Here is a 22,500-nt window from a genome sequence, read left to right as displayed (position 1 = left end):
TCAAAACTTGAAAATAAAATTGCGTTAATCGAGAAAGAAAGCGAAACGAAAAAGACCATTTTTAAAAATGAAAAGGTGAGAAAACATTTTAAATATAATAATGTTTTAAAATAGTCAAAAATATACAAAAAAATAACTCTATACAACTGCATGTGCGAACAAACTAATGAGGTGTGTACTAATTTCATTAAACTTCTATCTTAACGACAAAATGTGTGTTTTGTTTGGCCAAGATTTCTTTTAGTTTTTTCTGCAATTGTGTTGATGTTATTTTACAAAGTAACGTTGTTTGTTATCTTAACATCAAAAACTCTTTCTTAAAAGTTGGAATATTTGGCTGAATTGTGTTAAGTGTACTGCACATTAAATAATGTTTGTTCAATTTTGTTTTGGATAAAAGCATAAGTTTTCCCTTTTCTTTTTTAATGTTAAGTAGCCTTATTTTGCTCAATTCAATCATCTTAGTTTTGTCTCGCTGTAAAAATAAACTGTCTTTCTTATCTCACGTAATAATTTATATAAATAACAAACAAAGGGTATCATTTTATATGATCCTTGTAACACTCTACTAATTACTTTTTTTCTATCTAGAGCTGATCTCACCTAAAACATTTTTTTTGATGCAATCTTTCTCTTTTTTTACTTAAAAAAACTTTTAACCAAGGGATTTTCCATAAAGAACGCACGCAGTTATGGGGGAGGGGGTTAATCAAAGACTCACAATTGCGTTAGAAGAATAGGGAAAAGGGTGTTAAAGACAGCTTGTACGTACGCGGTTTGACTCTTGTTTTCTATCTTTCTTAATAATGGATATTTTTTTTTTAATAAAATTATAGAATTTTAACATAAGTTAAAAAGTGTTTTGAAAAAATATGCGTCAGGAAAAAGAAGGTCAATTTTTTAAGAAATAGTGCTTACGTTCGCAGAGAGAATTGGGGCTGTTGAAAGCATCCAGGTACGTACGAAAGGGGATAGAATGTCTAAATGTCTTAACATCCATATAATTTTCTCCTTTCTTATTACTCTTTTATTCGTTTAACGATAAGTTAATTTTAAAAATAACAACATTTTTTTTTTAATCTCTTTATTTTGTTTCACTAGTAACAGATTTTATCATTAGCATTGTTTTGGTAATTAATCAGGTTTGTCCAATTTTTACTTTTATATATATGATTGGTCATTGGTTTATTAGGTTCTAAATCTTCTACCCAATAGTTAACAGACATAACCATTTTTTAATAATTACTTTCAGATGTCCAATTTTTGCCTTTAATTCGGCACGGTAATAATAATGTGCAATATGCAATTTATTTTAAAAAGTTTTTAAGCGTCGCAGAAGGTGGAATAGTTATTAATTCTTTAAAAGTACGTATCAGTTCATAACACTTACTAAGTTCTCTAAAAGCCAGGAGAGCAATAAAATCTATATAGAAAATAACTAATAATAAGGAAATGTTAAAATGTATACAATTGCTAAAATGTTCAACATACAAATAAATAAACCCTTTAATAAACAAAAAGAGTTAACTTACATTTCATAAATAAAATAATCACAAGACGAATTTTCATAATCATCATTTAAGTATAATTGGCATAATTAAGGTATTGTTTGATTAAGTTTACTTTAAAAGAATTATTTTACGTCAGATATATTAATATCTATGAACCAAGAATCCAATAGTAATCGTTATAACTTATTCTTAAGTTGTTCAAATGTAACGAAACAGTTTTCAAGTTAAAGTCGATTAAAATACAAATCTGTCTGATTAAAATACAAATCTGTCGATTAAAATACAAATCTGCATAACTACATAACTGTTTGTTGACTGTTTTCAGTGGTTTCCACCTCTCAATTGGCGTCCGAAGCCAGAGATTTTTAGGAAAGAATATGTTTTGGAGATCAACGCCAATACGTAGGCGGAAGCAATTGGCGATGGGCTTCTTAAGAAATTTTGATAGTTAAACAACTTGACTGCTGCCTCCAGTGGTTTCTGCTTTTCAGCTCGCTGTAGTCACTAAATTAAAGGCGAAAAATAAGAAAGTACATATTTTTCCATTTTTTTTAAGTTAATGAACAATTTAAATATTAGTTAGGAGCAAACATAATAAAAAATATACCTTATAAAACATATAAAAAATATACCTTAAAGTTTTGTTACAAGTTATTTTTGTAAAAGACAAAAAACAAGTTTTGCTCTTAAAGTAGTAAAAACATGCTAATAGTACTAAAAACAGTAGTAAAAAAGAGTTTTTTACTTTTAGAGCAAGTCTGCATGATTGTAATATACAAACAAAATGGTTTGGTGACTGTTTTGACATTCTTATCTATACTAGTATGCTTTGAAAAATTTTGGGAAAGTTTGCGTATACAAAGCATCACTAAGACACTGTGTGCGTTTTACTTGTATTTTAAACAGATGATATGTGTTCTGCGAAATGCAGAATAAGTACAACTTTGTAATTAATGCCACTGCCTTATTAAGAAATTTAGAACCAAAAGCTTTCTAAAACTTTATGGTTTTTCTCATGTAAAGGCTGTAAAAAAAGTAGTTTAAAGTTAGTATAAAATTACACAATTCAAAAAAACATTATATAGCTAAAATTAACTCTAAAATGAACAAATTGCAGTCAAAAATGTCATAAAGCATGTGCAGTACTATTGTGATTGCTTTAGTGCAAGAAAATCCGAAAAAGATCAGCTTTAATGCAAATTAGAGTAATACATAATAAAGATTTTTCAAAATGTGCAAATTACTTTCTGATCCAATTAGGTTTTATTTTTTGGGACAAAGCATGTAGCCAATGCTGAAAATGCCAATAAAAATCTACAAAATGACAAGGATGACCCGAAATAATTGTTATGGCTTGAAACAACCTCTTCTGGAGCAAAAGGAGTTAAATCCCGTTAATTTATTGCACACGTTGTTCTTAACATTTGCTCATTTTTCTCATAACCAACCTGGATCTTTAAAGTTTACTAATTCAAGCTGTTTGCTTCATTAGTAATTTTGAGTTGTTTTTTTCAATTATTTCAGCTGTTTGCTTTATTATTTATTTCGAGAATACAAACTGTAAAAAATATTTGCGACAACTTTCTTTTTTATGAAATTTGGCAGGTAAATTGACGATAAGTATAAAAGTAGTGTTAAAAAAAAACCCCATTTTTTCAATGATAACTTGATGTAAGAGAGGCAAGGTATTTTTCAAAATCAATAAAACCATCATAAAATTTAATAAGCATACAAAAAAGTAAAATGAGAAAATAGCTGATTCTCAACTTTTTAAAAAAAGTCTAGTTTAATATACATTTCTAAAAAAAAAGTGCCTCAAATAAACGTTCGTGCAACACCACCTAGAAAAAGAGTTCGGCTCATATATATATATATTTATATACAAATATATATATATATATATATATATATATATATATATATATATATATATATATATATATATATATATATATATATATATATATATATATATATATATGTATGTATTACACAAATTACCAACATGTTTATTAATAAAGACACACTCACACACTTTTCATTACCTATTTTTGCTGTGCCAGTGCTTGCTTGGTTTTTAAAAAGTTTAAAATAATTTCTTAACATTAAAGCCTTACGGCTAACGTTTTGAAATCATTTTAAAGTTTGGTAACGTTTGAAAATCAACCGTTTAATAATTTAAAGTTATCCATCATTTACATTTACAACTATAATCCAACTTTAATACAACCTAAATAACACCGTTGTTTAACGCAGTTCTAACTTTATTATGCCTACTTGGTAGTCATGTCTATTATTAGTCAAAGTAAAAGAAAAAAAGGTTTAAAGGAAGTGAAGAAAATATTTGTTGAAAAGAAATGGTGCAAGTGTTTTTTTGTGAAATTATATATATATATATATATATATATATATATATATATATATATATATATATATATATATATATATATATTTATTTATGTATATACATATATATATATATATATATATATATATATATATATGTATATATATATGTATACATATATATATATATATATATATATATATATATATATATATATATATATATATATATATATATATATATATATATATATATATATTTATACTAATACTATATTATGATATAATATATTACAATATAAAATGCAATTACCGCATAGCATCAAAATCAGACTTTCCCATTAAACACCGCGTAATTATCATAGTTTAATGTTAACAAATCAGTCTCCACTTTCAAACAAAAATTGTCCATTGATATTGTTTCAAAAGGCAAAAAGCAATTCAAGCATTGCAAATTAAATATAGATGTTTAAAATGTTCGTAAACAATATTTAGAGTTAGTTTAATTTAGTTTTTATATGTTGTGCTTTTAAACGACTAATAATAAATTTCTAGCTTAGAATTGAATTAATTAATGTCTAGATAAGTATTGGTAGTATTTTAGCCAGGTGTTTTATATGTCTATATTTAAAATAAAGCAATTTGCTTTTGAATCCAGCAAAAATACAACAACAGAAAATCAAAGCCTGTTAAGATTTAATGAGTGCCTGGCCGAAAGAACATTCTTAATGAATGTAATAAATCTAGAACTGAACAGGCAAGCAAAAAGTAAGGTTTAAACAGGTAGTAAAGATTAAATAAAATTTGGTATTTATACCTATAATTGAGGTGTGCAAGAAACTATTATTTTTTCTTAATCGTAATTTTTGCTAAAATTAACTTCTTAATTGATCGTACAGTTATTAAAAAACTATCCAAAAAATTTTTAAGAGATTATTCCACTTCGATTACAGCTTTCAAAGCTTACAAATTACATTGAAAAAATTTTTATTTCTTAGCAAAAGCGCCATTTTGACTTACCGCTGGATTAAATATACAACCAAGACTATATTGGATTTGAAAACATTTTCGGCTTTGTTCTCCCTCCAGCTAATATATCTCTTTAGTGTAACGAGGCAGTTTTAATTCTGAGTAGGTTAACCAGGAGCCAAGATTTCTTGCCAATCAAATGTACTAATTTTTTGGATGAAATCAACTGTGGAAAAACTGGTACTCCTTTATCCAGTGGCATGTTTTTCTTTACTTTGACAAGTTTCTGGCTATTTGTGTCTTATCTATTTCTAGCACCAAACTTAGAAAAAGAGAAAAATTAACTGTTTTTTTGGTCAGATACCACAGATGCCTGTTTAGTGCAAGGAAGGGCGCTTAACCAACCTCTGGGTCAGTATTCTTTACCAATCGAAGATCATGGTAAACCTGGATATCGTTTGATGGTGCATTGGCTGCAAAAAGGGTGGCTAGCCATGTCTTTACGTAGAAGAGTGCATTAAATATGCAAATACGACGCAGTTTCTCCTTTTTATTTTGAACATAATTCAGCATAATTTACATACTTCAACATAATTCACATACTTCAACAAAACTCACATATTTCACAGCATTATTCACTTAGTTCACAGCATAATTCACATATTTCACAGCATAATTCACATATCTCACAGCATAATTCACATATTTTACAGCATAATTCACATATTTCACTGCATAATTCACATACTTCAACATAATTCACTTAATTAACAGCATAATTAACATATTTCACAGCATAATTCACATATTTCACAGCATAATTCAAATATTTCACAGCATAATTCACACATTTCACGGCATAATTCCCATATTTCATAGCATAATTCACATATTTCACATAATTCAACATAATTCACCAAAATCATACATTGTAGCACTATATATAGCAGTTGCCGTCCAGCGGGCATGATGGTTTGCACCAGGTTTTAGCCAGTGCACACCACAAAAAGGCATTTTTACCAAAAGTATTAGCATTAGTTCTGCACATTCTCTATAAACATTACAGAGCAAACTGTCACCGTCAGCTGAAGTCGACATTCGGTGCGAAAATTTAACAGCTTTGTCTTTTTGCTGTTTAAGACAACGAGCAGAAGTTTTAACTTTTGATCAATTTTCGATGGCTTAACCAAAAAATTTTAAATTTTTTGAACTCAGAAGTGTCAGAACTGGATGTCGGACCAAAATCTTTTGCCTGGCAGAACATAAAAATCTTTCCAGCACATGCTGTCAACAAGCAAAATGGAAAAACTTTTTGTCTAGCAACGATTCCAACTGTGCGCATGCACAATTTTTTCACTCAAAATTTGATGCTGTGGTATCAAAAACTAGTTCTATAATTGACTGTTTTGTCTTCCACCAAATTACATAAGAATGGATGGTGTTAGACATAGTTGCACTAATTTCATCAAAGATTACTGGAACCACAAGTAGTTTACATACTTTACGGCTTGGAATCCGAGCTATAAGAACACATTGCCGTTCAACATCCTCTGGAACAATTTTTCCATCCCAATGAAATTTAAAACACTATAAGGAAACAAATGTAGTTTCATCAATGTAATCTCATCCCCATATTTTATTCAAAGTTTTTTAGCCGCTGTTCTGCTATTTGTTTTTGATAAAGTCGCTCACTGCAAATCAGCACCACCCTCTGAAATTATATCTACAATAAAAGCTATTTGTTTACCAGCTGATAAATTTAAGCATTCTGTAATTGCTGAAATTTTTTTTTTTTTGAATGGATTTCGTGGAAGACCCAGTGCAATTACTCTGTTTTCATCAGATTAGATGTTTTTGGTTTCGTAACAGATTTAGATTGGTTTTCAAAACCTTCATCTTTAGAATTATCTGAACTGCATGTAACTGTAACTCTAGAGTTATCTGCAGACGCAAGTCTACTTCAGAACTTATAGTTTCTGGTTTTTTGCTTGTTGTTGCTGAAAGATTTTGTCTTCTTTTATCTTCAACCGTTCTTCTTGTCCTTTCAATGCCATCTCTCTGAACTTTCTGTGTAATCTTTCTTTTGTATTCTCGGTCTTCTGGTCCAAAAATAACTCGCTTCTGATCTCTAACTGCGATAAGAAGTTCAATATCTTCATTTTTCTGGTCACTATCACAAAGTTGATAAGTTTCTATTTTGTTTCAAGCATCATTATATTGACATCCTTTCTTCTTTGAAGTGTTCTATAAGCATCATACAAATCAAAAAATTTCCTTTAACCTTGCCTTTGCATTAAGTTGCAACTCCAGCTTTATCCCATTGATTTGAATTTCTGCAATAACCGCGTTTGATATAGCACCATTACAGTTGACATGTTTAGCATGTTTCATAGTTCCATCTTTTATAAAGAAAAAGAAACGCAGGACATCTTCCTTTGATGGAACTCTTGATGGTAAAAATTAAGTTAATGGTTTTCCTAATAACCAGATATCAATGTTTTTTCTTAGATCCGGTTTATCCATGATTGGTTTAAAGCAATGAGTAGCGTCCAAGTAAAAAAGTGCAATACTTAAAACTTAGTTTCATCGAATATCTTTGATAATCTTTTTTAACTTATCTTAAAATAAAAATAAATGATAGAATTAAAGATATTTTAAAAAAGTTTTTATAAAAATATATTAATAAAGGTATTACACATATTAAAATTCTAATTATTTATCAAATAAATGTTCTTATTCATATGCTTTAATTATAAATTATTTATTTTTATTTATTAATTTATATTATATTCAAATTATAACTATTATGTATCATTTATGTAATAGTTGCCAAAACTTTGTGTCAAATTAACGTAACGTACGTAAACGTAACATATAGTAACTTTACGTAAAAAAATTTCAAAGAAATAATTTTTTGGGAGCTAATGACATGCTTACCACCACTACATTGCTCAAAATTTTTTTATTTATTATAAAATACATAAAAAAATAGGAATATTACTAGGGAGAAAGACTTTGAGGAAAAAAAATTTACACTCTACATTTCTAGAGCACCGTAATAAATAAATAAATAAATCTATATATATATATATATAAATATATAAATATATATATATATATATATATATATATATATATATATATATATATATATATATATATATATATATATATATATATATATATATATATATATATATATATATATATATATATATATATATATATATATATATATATATATATATATATATATATATTTCTTGAGCAACGCAATAGCAATAAATGTGAACATATTTTAAAGAAAAATACGATATTTTTTAATATTGACATGTTTCTTAGTTAACATACTACTTTTTTAAAAGATAAAATCACAATTAAAACTCTGAATATAAATATAAAATCAAAACTTGAAGGCATTACAGAGAAATAATAACAGACAAATAGAATTGTTACAAATCAATAAAAATTATAGTGCAAATATGATACCTTAATTGGAAACAAATAAAAATAAAATTATGAGTAAATAAAAAACGAAACAAAAAAAAAAAAAAAAGCTAGATAGACAAATTTATATTATAATGAACAGTATGTTTATTTAAAGATGGGTTATCCCATTTCATATGGAGTGCTTCTTTAATTTTCAAATTGTTTTTTTTAGAAGCGGTATTCAAAATTTTAAAACAATTATAGTTGCTTAGATTTTTTACAATTAACAGATGAAATTAAATCTTCATAAACATTAAATTGTTTGTCACTTGTGAGATGCTCATAAATCCTTGTTGTTAAGTGTCTTGAGGTTTCTCCAATATAACTGGCATTACATCCTGCACAAGAAAATTAGTAAACAATATTGGATTTGAGCATCTTAGGAGGTGGATCTTTTATACATAAACTGTTTTGTAAATTGTTGATAGTGAAAGTTAAATTAATTAAAACATCTTTACTACATTTTTGAATGATTTTATTAACTTTAGATTTAGTAAAATTTGAGTAAAAACCTACAAATGGAAGCTTATAATATCTTAAATTATGGTTATCAATACTATTTATCACAGATGGATTTAACTTTTTTTCAACAAGTATTTAAATTTCGTTGTCAATTATTTTAGGTGGATATTGATTATTTTTAAAACATTAGGTAGATTTATTCTGTCCTTATCAAAACCTAGCCATGTGTTGTTGATTTAATATGTTCTATCAGTTAAACAACGTATAAGATTAACTTTATAACAATAGGGAACAAAACTGGAAAATTTTTGTAATAGACCAGCATATGTTTTTTTGTTATAAACTGATGTAGAAACCGAAACAAACTTGTTGATAAGAACATTTAAAAATGCATTTTTGATTATCTTGTTCTTTTTCCATAGTAAATTTTAAGCTTTTATGTTGTTTATTTAGATGTGTAAAAAAATCCTGAGCATCAAATTTTGAATTAAAAACAGCGATAATAATAATTTGTAAAATTAAAAATAGCGATAATAATAATTTGTAAAAATACAAAACTCGATAATAACAACTTGTAAATAAAAAAATAGCGATAATAATAATTTGAATGATTAAAAATAGCGGTAATAATAATTTGACAATTAAAAATAGCGATAATAATAAATTGGAAAATTAAAAATAACATTAATAGTAAGTTTTAAAATTAAAAATAGCGATAATAATTTGTAAAATTAAAAACAGCGATAATAATAATTTGTGACAATAGCTGAAACAGTAGGTAGAGTATAAACTGTTTACTAGGTTCCAATCGCAATCTGCATTACGTAAACAGACGAGTGGAAATTTCAGTCGAAGCATGGCGTGTAGCATTTTATTAATTGTAATATTCTCTTTTAAAAATGTGGTATGTTAACTACGAAACATGTCAAGATTAAAAAATGTGTTTTTCTTTAAAATATGTTCATATATATATATATAAATATATATATATATATATATATGTATATATATATATATATATATATATATATATATATATATATATATATATACATATATACATATATATATATATATATATATATACATTATATATATATATATATATATATATATATATATATATATATATATATATACATTATATATATATATATATATATATATATATATATATATATATATATATATATATATATGTGAACAAATATACATACATAATGTTAAATATATATATATATATATAACTATACATATATATATATATATATATATATATATATATATATATATATATATATATATATATATATATATATATATATATATATATATATATATATTTATGTACATAGTAGCTGGCCGGACCCGTAAAATACGGTTCTTAATAAATCTATTCCACAATATCCTTTTCTATACTTATTCCTTACTTCAAAAGTTTTTAGTAAGCGGTAGAAAATTAACTATATACATAGAGAAACACTATACTTATTGTTTTTTTTTAACGGTTTCAAGAAAAAGTTCTATTATCATTAACTTACATAGGTTTTAACGTTTCGGTAGCCGTTGCGAGAATCGCTCCTTTACCTGTGGATCGGATATTAGTAACTGTCTAAATATTATTTAGAATACCCGCCTCAAATGTGTTAATTAAGATGGTACTGGTCATGGTAAGTCTATCCACACCGACCACTTTAATAGTTTCGATTTATTTAAATGAGTTTTAAAAAAGAGCAAAATAGAAAAATTATTGTTTTGAGTAGACAATATTTAATAATTTATTATAAACTAATTGTAAACTTCTATAAAAAACAAAAAAAAAAAATTTGCAATGTTTTCAGAGATTTTTAAAAACTCTCTTTGTTTCGTTTCTTATAGTATATAATATCTTAATAAGCTTTTTATGTATTTTTTAATGTATTCAATTTTTTACACCCAATCTCATCTTAGGAAATCAGTTTCTTAAAATGAGGTTTTTTTAATAGAACTCAAAAAAATTCAAAATATAAAAAAAAAATTCACAAAAAATTTTAAATTAAAATTGTATTTTTTAAGGACTATACTTAAGTAAAAAGTAACTATCTTAACCATAAAAAAAAACTCTAATAAATTTTTTTAATCTCTAAAAAAATTTGCGATACTATTTTTTGAAAAAACTTTCGCTCTTAAAAGTTTTTTCAAAAACTAGTATCATAATAATAGTAGAGAATAAAATTAAAAAAACGCGTTTTTCTTAAATAAAAAGCCGCATCTCATCTTAAGCGTCTAAAAACGTATCATCTTAAGCAACTTAACCAACTACAATCATAATTTAAATCGCATGACAATTGCTTATGTATTATCTCATGTAACTCATGGAATTAGCAGTAGATTTACTTAAAGTATTTAGGATGTAATAAATTTTTTATGATCTTGTTTCGTGCTAACGTAATTACAAAATATTGAATATTAAAAAAATGCAACGGGGATGGTAAATTTGTTCAACATTAAAACAATCAAAGAATATTAACTATAAAACCAAGAAATTAAAATAAATAATACCGTCGAACTTGTATAAATACCTTTAGCCATAAAAATTCGCGAAAAAATCAGTTGTCTACCCGTAAACGTGGTTATACCATCTTAGGAACTTGCTTATCGTACGCCACCTTCCCTTACCGGATTTTGCATCGATTTAAATAAAACATGACATTTAAAAAAAAAATTGAAAAAATACACCCTGTGTATTTTTTTCTTTTGTTGTTTTAAATGAATGTCATATAAAATTAAATTATTTAAAAAATACACCACATCTATTCAATAAAAGTCAATTTATATTTACATAACAACAAAACAATAAATATATAACGAAATATATCTATTAACCTGTTGCTGATGTTCTGTAAAAGTTAAATAGAAAATACAAAAAGTTACCTAAAATGCCTCGTGCATTTTTAGTTAGAAGCGTCCGATTTGAGTCTTTCAGTATTATAAGGAGTATAATACTTTTTTAAAGGTTATCTAACTTTTGTCATTTTTGCTCACTTGGTTTAGGATGCTTAACGGGGGCGTAAAAAATCAGCTGAAAAACTTTAAATTTCCTTATTACCTTAATATAAAGTATGTTTAACTTTTTATAGTTTAAAAAAATTATAGATTTAATAAAATAGTTTATTTTAAATAAAAAATTAGAATTTTAAATTATGTTCTTAATAAAAACATATTTATAAAACCCCCTTACTGTTTTTAAAAAGTTAACATCGCCGAATGGCAAGTTCAAATCCTCAGCTGGCATTTTTTTTTTATTTTTGGTATTTAAAATCCAAAACACAACTACTTTCTTTATTTCAAAACAAACTTCTTTCGTCAAATTTTTTTACTTTGTATTTTAGAGTAATTAAAAGTGATTAAATAAAAAGAAAACGTAAAAAAAAACGCAAGAGGTGTGAATCAAACCAGAGCCTCCCAATTAAAAATACGGCGTGCCAACCATTTGGCTAAGTAAGCATATTGTTTAGTAAAATTTTGAAAACTATATAATAACTAAAGACTCTATACAACGGAAATAAGTGCTGCAGATCAAATCTTAAAAGGATGTTGCCTCAATCCGATTTTCCAGTGAAAGTAAAGCTATAAAACTTGATTCATGTTTAAGTATATTTTACCATTACATAGTTTGAAGGTTACGTAAGTTATATATTTGCATACACTTTCGCTGACTTATCTTGTAAAAAAAAAAAACTGCGACTTTTTCTCGTTATTACCTCGGTTGCGATGGCTGCCAAGAGTACTGCGGCAAACACGCCCAAATATTGCTTATAGGTTTCATATATGTATATATATATATATATATATATATATATATATATATATATATATATATATATATATATATATATATATATATGCGGAAAAAAAAAAAATTATATATATATATGCGGAAAAAAACACAATAAACTAACAGTTCTATTTGTGTTAAAAAAAAAAACTAATATAATATATAATATAATAGTAATTCTGACCGGATGGTAATCCACTGGTATTCAGAGTAGTAGTCCTCCTATAAAAACCAACGTATCAACAAGAAGTAATCCACAGGTGTTTGTAGTGGTTGTCTCTCTTTCATTTCATTGGTGGAAATTGAGGATTGAGATCACCAACAAAAGAATTTTATGGTTCTGATGATTAACAAAGCAATGGAAGAGCTAAAGGGTAACTTTATGCTAAAACTAAATCAACAAACTAAATTATTTGAAGTGAAATTGACGGAAAACAATGCAGAAATAGCTAAACTTAACAAGAAAGTGAAAAGCTTAGAAGAGAAAAATGCAAATGTATCACCTTCTAGTGCACCTGTTGTTTATTACAGCCAAATTGCTAAGCAATTATCCAAACCAGGTTCCGAGCTTTATAATCCAATCATCAAAGTGTCAAAAAGTCATGAAAAACTATCCAGTAAAAAGTCTAAAAATGTTGTAATTTTTTTTTGTCGGTTTGGCTAACTCACAAAAAAGTACAAACGAGGACCGTAAGACAGATGACGAGAACATGGTCAATGAATTAATACGTTAGTTGAACAGACAAATAATAATAAAATCAACATTCAGACTAAAATCTAAAGTTGCCTCAGTAAACAATACATCAGTACCATTAGTTTTCGAACTTGAGAATTAAGTAGCACGAAACAAAATGTTGTCTGCAACCAAGGAACTGTCGACAATTGAGGTATACAAAAAAGTATATGTTAGACCTGATCGCACTCATCATGAGCAGGCTGAATTCGCACAATTTTATAAAGAGAGAAAGAAGGCTAACGAAGACTTACAACGCAATAATAACCTAGACCAGCCCTTTCGATTTGTCATTAGAAGCGAAAAATGGTTGTAAGTTGACATCACTACAACAAAAGACATTGACAAACGCAAAGTTCACCAATTTGTCAAAGAAAGCAATGCCAAGCAAGCCCGGAGGGGTCCATACCAGCCAATCTTATGAATTTCATCAAAAGTTACATAATGAACAACTTCCACTTTATTTGAAGCAAAATATTAAGACAAACGACAAACTAATTTAATTTTTATTACACAAATGCTACTTTGTTTAACTATATTAAAATATCCGAGCTGCCTGCACTTGCTTTGAGAAAGAAAATAGATGTTATCGCAATTACAGAGACTTGGTTCAAGTTGGATACATTTAAAAACATTGATGGATATGACCTATATCACGCAGATAGACATAGAATTGTAGGAGGAATTGCCATTTACGTAAATAAAAATCTTACGAATATAGAAGTTGTAAACACGCATCTTATCAAAACAGAAATTGAACAAGTCTGGTGCCAAATAAAATGTAATAACTTTAATTTAATTGTTGGTTATATATATATAGACCATCAAACTCTACAGCTGATTACTCAAAATCAATTCTAGTCTTAATCAAAACTGCCTCAACACTCAAAAGTGTCAAAAAGTATACGGATCTCATTGTTGTAGGAGATTTCAATTTTTTTAATATAGAATGGACAGATGACGGTCCAATAGTTCATTCAAATAAAAACTCAACTGAGAATAAATTTATTAAAGTTTTAAATGATTGTCCTTTACACCAAATAGTTAACTTTCCATAATTTAAACAAAGTGATTCTGTTCCTGCAGTTAACACCCTTGACCTTTTTTTAATTTGCAATCTGACTTGCATAGATTTTCTTCAATGTGGTCCACAGTTAGGTCACTATGAAAAGGGAAGATACCATAACTCCATCACATGCCAAAATTTCACTAGTTTTAGTGACAATATGGTATTCACTAGAGATAAGTTTTGCTTTAAAAAGGGTAATTTTACACAAATGATTAAGTACTTAAAACAAGTCAACTGGGCTAAGCTATTTCATGATAAATCAGCCTGTGAGTGCTATGAGATATTTTTACATATTTATAATGAATCTTGTGAGTTGTTCCTATTTTTAATAACAAAAACAAGAATAGCCAACCATGGCTGGATCGAAAGTAAAAAAGCCAATAAAGATGAAACAATCTCTATCTTATTCGAATGTGTATCAACAAAGTTAAGAATCTCAAAAGGAATTCAACAATATTTGCGCTAATGTTAAAAAATAAATTAAAATATCAACTCGAGAATACGAAATGGATTAAGTGAAAAGAGCGAGGCTAACACCTAAACTTTTGTTCTCTCACGTAAATAAAAAACAAAATATTAAATCCAAAATTAGAGCTATGAAAAATAAAAAAGAACAAATTACATCTGAAATATCAGGCACTTCAAATATATTAAACAAGCAATTTAAGTCGGTCTTTGTAAAAGATGATGACTAAGCAATACCCAAGTTCTTGCAAAGATGTGAAAATCAGTGTGATAACAGTATATTATCTGATATGATTACCAATGAAAAAATAGTGAAATTCGTTTGATGAAATTCGTTCGTTTGTTTTAAAACATGCTGCAGAATGTTTTGTTGATCCGATTATCTATATTTTCAAATTGAGTTTTGACACTGGTTGTGTTCTTTACCATTGGTCTGTTGCAAATATATTATCTATTTTTAAAGGGGCATCAAAACTTGAACCAGAAAACAATAGACCAATATCCTTGACTTCTGTGACTTGTAAAATGTTCGAAAAGCTTTTTCTGGACATAATTCTGGAACATTTAGTTTTAAATAGTCTTATTTCTGAAAGGCAAACTGGTTTTGTTCCAAACAAGTCATGTACAACAAATTTGTTCGAGACAATTGACACCATTACATACGAAGCTGCAAAAGGTAAACCGTTATGCGTAATATATCTTGACTTCTCAAAAGCTTTTGATAAAGTAGAACACAAAAGGTTATTGAAAAAGATTAAAGCATATGGTATAAAAGGAAAAATTTATAACTGGAATAAAAGTATCCTTACAAATAGGAAACAAAGAGTTAATATTGGTAATACATTTTCAGAATGGGAATCTGTTACCAGTGGCGTTCCTCAGAGTTCAGTTTTAGGTCCCATTTTCTTTTTGCTATTCATAAACGACTTGCCAGAAGTTGTGCAAAACACTTTTAAAATGTATGCTGGCGATAGCAAATTAACAGCCATAGAAGATTCGCTTGAAAAGCACTTAAAAATACAAACTGACCATAAACATTAAATGTAAATGGAATGAACTATGACCTCTTAAATAATGTAATAGAGAGTGATCTAGGTATTTTTGTACAACCGGATAAGAAATGGAAACATCAAACACATGTATGTGTTAACAAAGCTTCAAATACTCTAGGTGTGTTGAAAAAAGCCTTTGAAAGTACAAATTGTAATATGCGGAAAACATTGTATACAACCTATGTTCGACCTCATCTTGAATTTGCGGCTCCAGCATGGAGTTCGCCAAACCTAGCGGAAATTTCAATGCTTGAACGAGTTCAACTGAGGGCCACAAAAATACCTTACTCAAATCGAATGCTTTGCTATAAAAAGCGGCTAGTTAGAATGGGTTTGACGACTTTATATCTTAGAAAAAAACGAGGAGACTTGATTCACTTATTTAAAAAAATGAACCATTTAGAGTATATTAATCTTAATGTCAAACCAATCTTTAAGCCAAATATTAATTAGATGGCCTATGTTCCTCAATTAGAAGTCACAAATATAAAATCAGGATGCAATGTTTTACCCCTCGCAAAAAAAATGACTTTCGTGCATCGGTTAGCTCAAGAATACATTTCTCAAACAGAGTGTGCAAAAAATGAAAAAAACTTCCGGATATTGTTGTAGAGGCCGAGAGCTTAAACAAGTTTAAATCAAGTCTTGATGAATGGTATACAAACAATAAGAAAATATTGATTTCAAAAAAAAAATGTCTCAGCTTGTGGATGAGATCCACGCAGTTTTATCACTAACTAACTAACTAACTAACTAACTAACTATATATATATATATATATATATATATATATATATATATATATATATATATATATATATATATATATATATATATATATATATATATATATATATATATATATATATATATATATATATATATATATATATATATTTAAACAACTTTAAAATGTATTCTAAACAATAGAGTGCTAAATGTTCTTAAAACAATAGAGCAATTATGTCTTAATAGAAAATCACTTAAAAAAAATTTATTTTATTTTACACTGTGTTTTATCAACAAAAATTCATCAGAAATGCGATTCTGATGAATCATAGTTGATGAAACACAGTGTCAAATGAAATAAATTTTTGTTAAGTAATTTTCAACTAATAAACTGTATATATACATATATAAATATATATATATATATATATTTATATATATATATATATATATATATATATACATATATATATATTTATATGTATATATATATATGTATATATATATATATATATATATATATATATATATATATATATATATATATATATATTTATATATATTTATATATATAATTATATATATATATTTAAATATATATATATATATATATATATATATGTATATATCTATATACATATATATATATATATATATATATATATATATATATATATATATATATATATATATATATATATATATATATATATGTATAAATATAAATATATATATAAATATATGTATATATGTACATATGTTTATATATATTTATATATATATATATATATATATATATATATATATATATATATATATATATAAATATATATATTCTTACGTTCATATGTATACTAATAAAAAAATAGCGCGTTTTTAACAGAAAAGATCCGGCAGCTGTGATGACCAACGTCCAGTTATTTTACGGAAAAACCCATCACATATTAGCGGAAGTATCTGTTAATAAACGGATATTTCCTTTTATTATTATTTATTATTATTTATTCCGTTCAACGGGTTTCTTCCGTTAAATAACGGGAGTTTTGGTCGTTATTGCTACTGAAAATATTCTGTTAATAAGCAGATACCTCTATTAAAAATAAACAGGTTTTTCGAGTTAACTACATATAACTACATATAACTACATATAGAGTTAACTACAAATCTAAAATAAAAACAAAAAAACAAAAAGCGTTTATGAGAATGGTAAGATTTTATAATATAGCAAATGAATATATTATAAATAAACACTTATTATGTGCAATGGTTACAATAAAGTTGTTGCTCGATATGAGTGATTTAACTATGGCCTAGCAACAAACAACTCTAGATAATAAATAACATTAGAATAGGTTTTTAAAAAAATTGGTGTCTACCCGCACAATTTATACATCTTTTCTGCTGATCATTTCTTATCATCATTTGTAACAGATTGTATAGAACCAACAAGTTTTGTACAAAACTTATCATACTAAGCTAATTCTGAAGCACATTTAACATTGTCTGCTGTTAAATTGGTCAAAGGTATTTTTTGAAAACAAACAGCGTTACTTATTCCTAAAACTCCTGATGCATTTCCTACGGAAATTGAGTGACTTTACCTAAAAGCAGCTCCAAGAACAATCGAATCATCTGGACAAAGAAAGCGTCAAGCTGCTATTTTACCAGACTCCTAAAAGAAATATTTTGAAACAGCAACAAACTAAAAAAACTTGAAAATGCCACTAAAAAATAAAAAAAATTCTCTGCTTGTCATTCATTTCAGGATTATGGTAATAAAGAGATTTTGTTATCTAGTATATTAAAAAAAGTTATGAAATAAACATACAAAAAAAATAAGCAAGAAAAAAAAATACAAGTGCAGCACATGAATATGCTTGTCTTGTATGTCGGAAAACTTATTCTGAAACTGTACCTGAAGAAAACTGGATCCAATATCAAGGTTGCAAGCTCTGGTCTCACACAAAATGTGATTCATGTGCTTGTAAAAACTATATTGGTATTAAATGCAAAATGGACATTGAAGTCCAATAATTTTTAATCTGTAAATAGTTCATATTATAATGGTTTATAAAGTATTGTTTTGGTAAAAACTTGTTTGAAAAAGTTGTGTTTTAAGAAAAGTATTAATTGTCTTTTTTAGTTAATTTTTGCATCAAAAATAATAGCTTTTATATCCTTATTCCTAAATGTTTTATTGAGATATAAAGTATGTACTTAATTCATAAATAGGTATATACAAGTTGTCTAACAGTGTTCATAGTGATCATAAAAATCTAATAATTTTGTATTGGTCAACTTACCCCACACAGCTGCGCAACTTACACGACTGAGGCAGGTTGAGCAGCTCGGTAAACTTTAGGTAATATCTATATAAGAAAACCGGAAACATTTATCTTTCTTATCCATTTTTTAGCAGGTCAAATTATCTTTCAAATAGTGAAAAAATTTAGTAAACTCAACGCACCGTTCAAGAGTTCTGTTACGTTTAGTGAAAATTGCCTATTTAGTCCCCCCCCCCCCGACCCTAAACATATTTAGCATATAGTTCAGATTTTTCTGAAAACCTTAAATGTGTTTACTAAATGCATGTGATCAATTAAACGCAAAAAAATCAGATGTGGGAAGAGTTTTAATCTGGCTGTTAATTTGGAAAACAGTGGAAGTGAATAAATGACGTATAGTGAAGAGACTTTTTTTTTTAATAAAAAAAAATTACTATGATCTGCATGAATTTTTGCAATTTTTAAATTTAAATTTTTCAAACTTGACGTTCATTATCTCTATATATTATTGCCGAACTTAATTATTTTAGTGTTAGTAGTAGTAGTAGTAGTAGTAGTAGTAGTAGTAGTAGTAGTAGTAGTAGTAGTAGTAGTAGTAGTAGTAGTAGTAGTAGTAGTAGTAGTAGTGGTAGTAGTAGTAGTAGTAGTAGTAGTAGTAGTAGTAGTAGTAGTAGTAGTAGTAGTAGTAGTAGTAGTAGTAGTAGTAGTAGTAGTAGTAATAGTAGTAGTAGTAGTAGTGGTAGAATACTTGTTTAGTAATAATTTATGATTCCTTTGTAAAATAATAATTTATTTTTGATTAAAATTGGATAAAAGATTTGAATAGAAAAGTAAAAAAGCTTTTAAAGCATTTTTATAAATTAAAATACTTTTTAGCTCATAAAAATGTAGATAGCGCGCCGAGCTTTAAAACAAGTAAGTTGTGGTTAAAGTCCTACTACTGTTTTTGCTTTTAATTTTTCTATTATTTTAAAATACAAAATACTCTTGGAGTTTTATAAAGGCTATATATAAACATATGTAACGATAATATAAACTTTTACACACGAAAAGATTTCGAAAAAGCTATAATTTCTAAAAACATCAAAACACCGGGAGAAAAAAATTGGTGCGTATGTGGTATGATTGAGATACTTATGTTATTAATTTGCTAAGGTAATTAGTCCTAATAAACTGCAGATGGTCTGAAAAAAAATTGTCTGAAACTCAATAAAGAAAAAACCTTATATGACAGTCCTGCTACTCGAGATGGTGCTGCTGTGGAAGCAAAAAAAATAAAACGCAGCTTGAAAAAAATTTTAAACTTCATTTTGCTACATTTATTTTTTTACTCTAAATATATGCTTTTGTCGTTTTTCAAAACGCCTAATATGCTTATTAAGTATTTTGAAAAAAACGCAATTAAAAATTTTTTTTAATTATTATGAATTTTTTCTGAACTCTTAGAAAATATGTTTTTAATCACGTTTGTAGATATCTAAACTAGTTTATTTTGTAAAAAAGTCAAAATTGATTTTTTTTTTTATTTAAAGGCGTTTTTAAAAACGGCTGCAGTATGGATGATACTACGAATTTGTTGAAATGAAATAGTTTGACGCAAAATTTAATAGCTCTTAGCAAAAACCACTAAACCAAAAAAATTAAAAGTAATTGCAGTTCAGTGCACTTAAAAATTTTTAATATAGTGTATTGGTCTTTGCAAAGAAACATATAAATTGTTTTTAATATTAAACTAATTTTTATAAACTTTGTTGTTTGGGCAGGTTTGGCGCTTAACCATCTCTATGTAAATAATATAAATAAACAAGTATGTTATTTGTTTATGTATATTGATTATAAAATGTAAAAACTTCACTTATATAACGTTTTATTCAGTATCGTATGTAATATAAATAAACTTTTCTAATAACTACAAATCTTTTTTGCTTAAACTGTTTTGTTTTGATTTTTTGTATTTATATTTTATATTTGTATTATATTTTAAAAAATTGACAAGATTGAAAAAAACACGAAACATATTGTTTCATCCAAGGGGAAAATTTGGAAGTTCAAACATAGACTTGCCCCTCTCTTGATATTTTTTGATTGCTAAAATTACGTTATCCGCTTCTTATACCGTTAAAAATAATAGACGAGGCTTTTTCGTAAATCGTTGAAGCCACAATTTGTTTGCCTGTGTGACGTCACTTGGTGCCAAAAACCAAGAAAAAAGAAAAACAAACTACAAATAAGATTTTATTTAAATTTATTTAAAAAAAACTCTTTCTATTAAAGATATATGGAATATATTTTTATGAAATATACTCTAATAAAGACAAAAACTATTTATTTATTACTGTTGTAATAAATACAATCTCTTATTTGTGAAATAATATATCTGTACCAGTTTTATATATTTTTATGCAATTGTATGCAACATAATTAAAGTTAATCAAAAAATGAAAGATAAATGCAAAAGGAAACCTGACGCATAAAGGTTTACTTTGCCACAAACCGACGTCAATGTGCATAATTATTTTGGCTTAACTTTTAGATTAGCGTTTATTAGCTGAGGCCGCATGTTTAGTTTTTAATCAAAATCATAGGAATAAACTTTTTTTTTATGACCACGTTTTAATGGTCTAAGATCTTCTTAGTTCCATTGTACAGCGTCACGTACAAACGTCTGTAAATGCAAACATCTTTAGAATATGTTGAGTTTCCAGCCATTATGTGGAATAACCGCCTATAATATATCTATAAAATGAGAAAACTTTAAAATTTAATTTTAAATTTTAGAAATTATTTTTGCTATTTTATTATTTTTTGCTATAAATATTAAAGCAAGATTGAAAAAATCTCAAAATTTATTACGCTGAAGAGAGGTCTCAACCCTCCTCCCCCAAACTAAAAATGATGACTGCGCACTTAACCACTGAGCTATCAATGAAATGCATTTAGCAGAAAAGCAAACTTAATTGTAAGTTTCCTATAAGCTACGTATGTGGAAAAGGTGCTCACGTTAAGTTTTTTGCTTTTGAATGTTTTTTTCAGAATAAACTGCTTTACTAAAATAAGGAATAGGTATATAAATAAGGAATAGGTATATAAATAATATATATAAATTTTATTGTACTAGTTAACTGTACTCAGTTATGTAAATAAGGAATAGGTATATAAATAGGTTACTTAAGTAAATAAGGAACAGGTATATAAATAGGTATATAAATTTTATTGTTTTAGTTAGCTGTACATAGTTTGTTTTACTGTTTAATTATGAGTCTCTTTTAAGTCGGTTCAGGTCGTTAAAGCGAAAAATTAAGAGTCGTTCTCTATAAGTTTAAAGCAAGTTGAAAGAATTGAGCTATTGAATTTCCTTATAAATTTCAGCGGTTTCTTTAAATCATTTTATGAGAAAAATCTGAAAAATTTGAGAGCATCACTCGAAGCGGTTCAAAAGCTATTTCGGTTTGAATTTTCATAAAACATTTTTCAAAGGTCTCCATTTTTCAGTATAGCAACTTCATGCATTTAAAAAATTTATTTGAAATAAGGTGAAGAGCTGAGTTTTATAATCAAATATGATATTAAGTT

The 22,500-nt window shown here is 26.6% G+C and overlaps 1 protein-coding gene across 2 annotated transcripts in view; it reads left to right on the top strand.

The window, feature by feature from the left end:
- LOC136091400 (TNF receptor-associated factor 3-like) overlaps window positions 1-22,500 on the top strand; it is a 134,780-nt gene that overhangs the window by 90,861 nt on the left and 21,419 nt on the right. For both annotated transcript variants that reach the window (XM_065818914.1, XM_065818915.1), the window contains exon 9: window positions 1-75. This exon is cut by the window's left edge and continues 54 nt beyond it. In XM_065818914.1, coding sequence (XP_065674986.1) covers window positions 1-75 — 75 coding nt within the window. The remainder of the gene's footprint in view (window positions 76-22,500) is intronic.

Source organism: Hydra vulgaris, chromosome 15 (genome assembly GCF_038396675.1).
Source record: "Hydra vulgaris chromosome 15, alternate assembly HydraT2T_AEP".
Taxonomy (NCBI): Eukaryota; Metazoa; Cnidaria; class Hydrozoa; order Anthoathecata; family Hydridae; genus Hydra; species Hydra vulgaris.
Note: the sequence above shows the minus strand (reverse complement) of the source record. Positions and strands in the feature narration are given on the sequence as shown.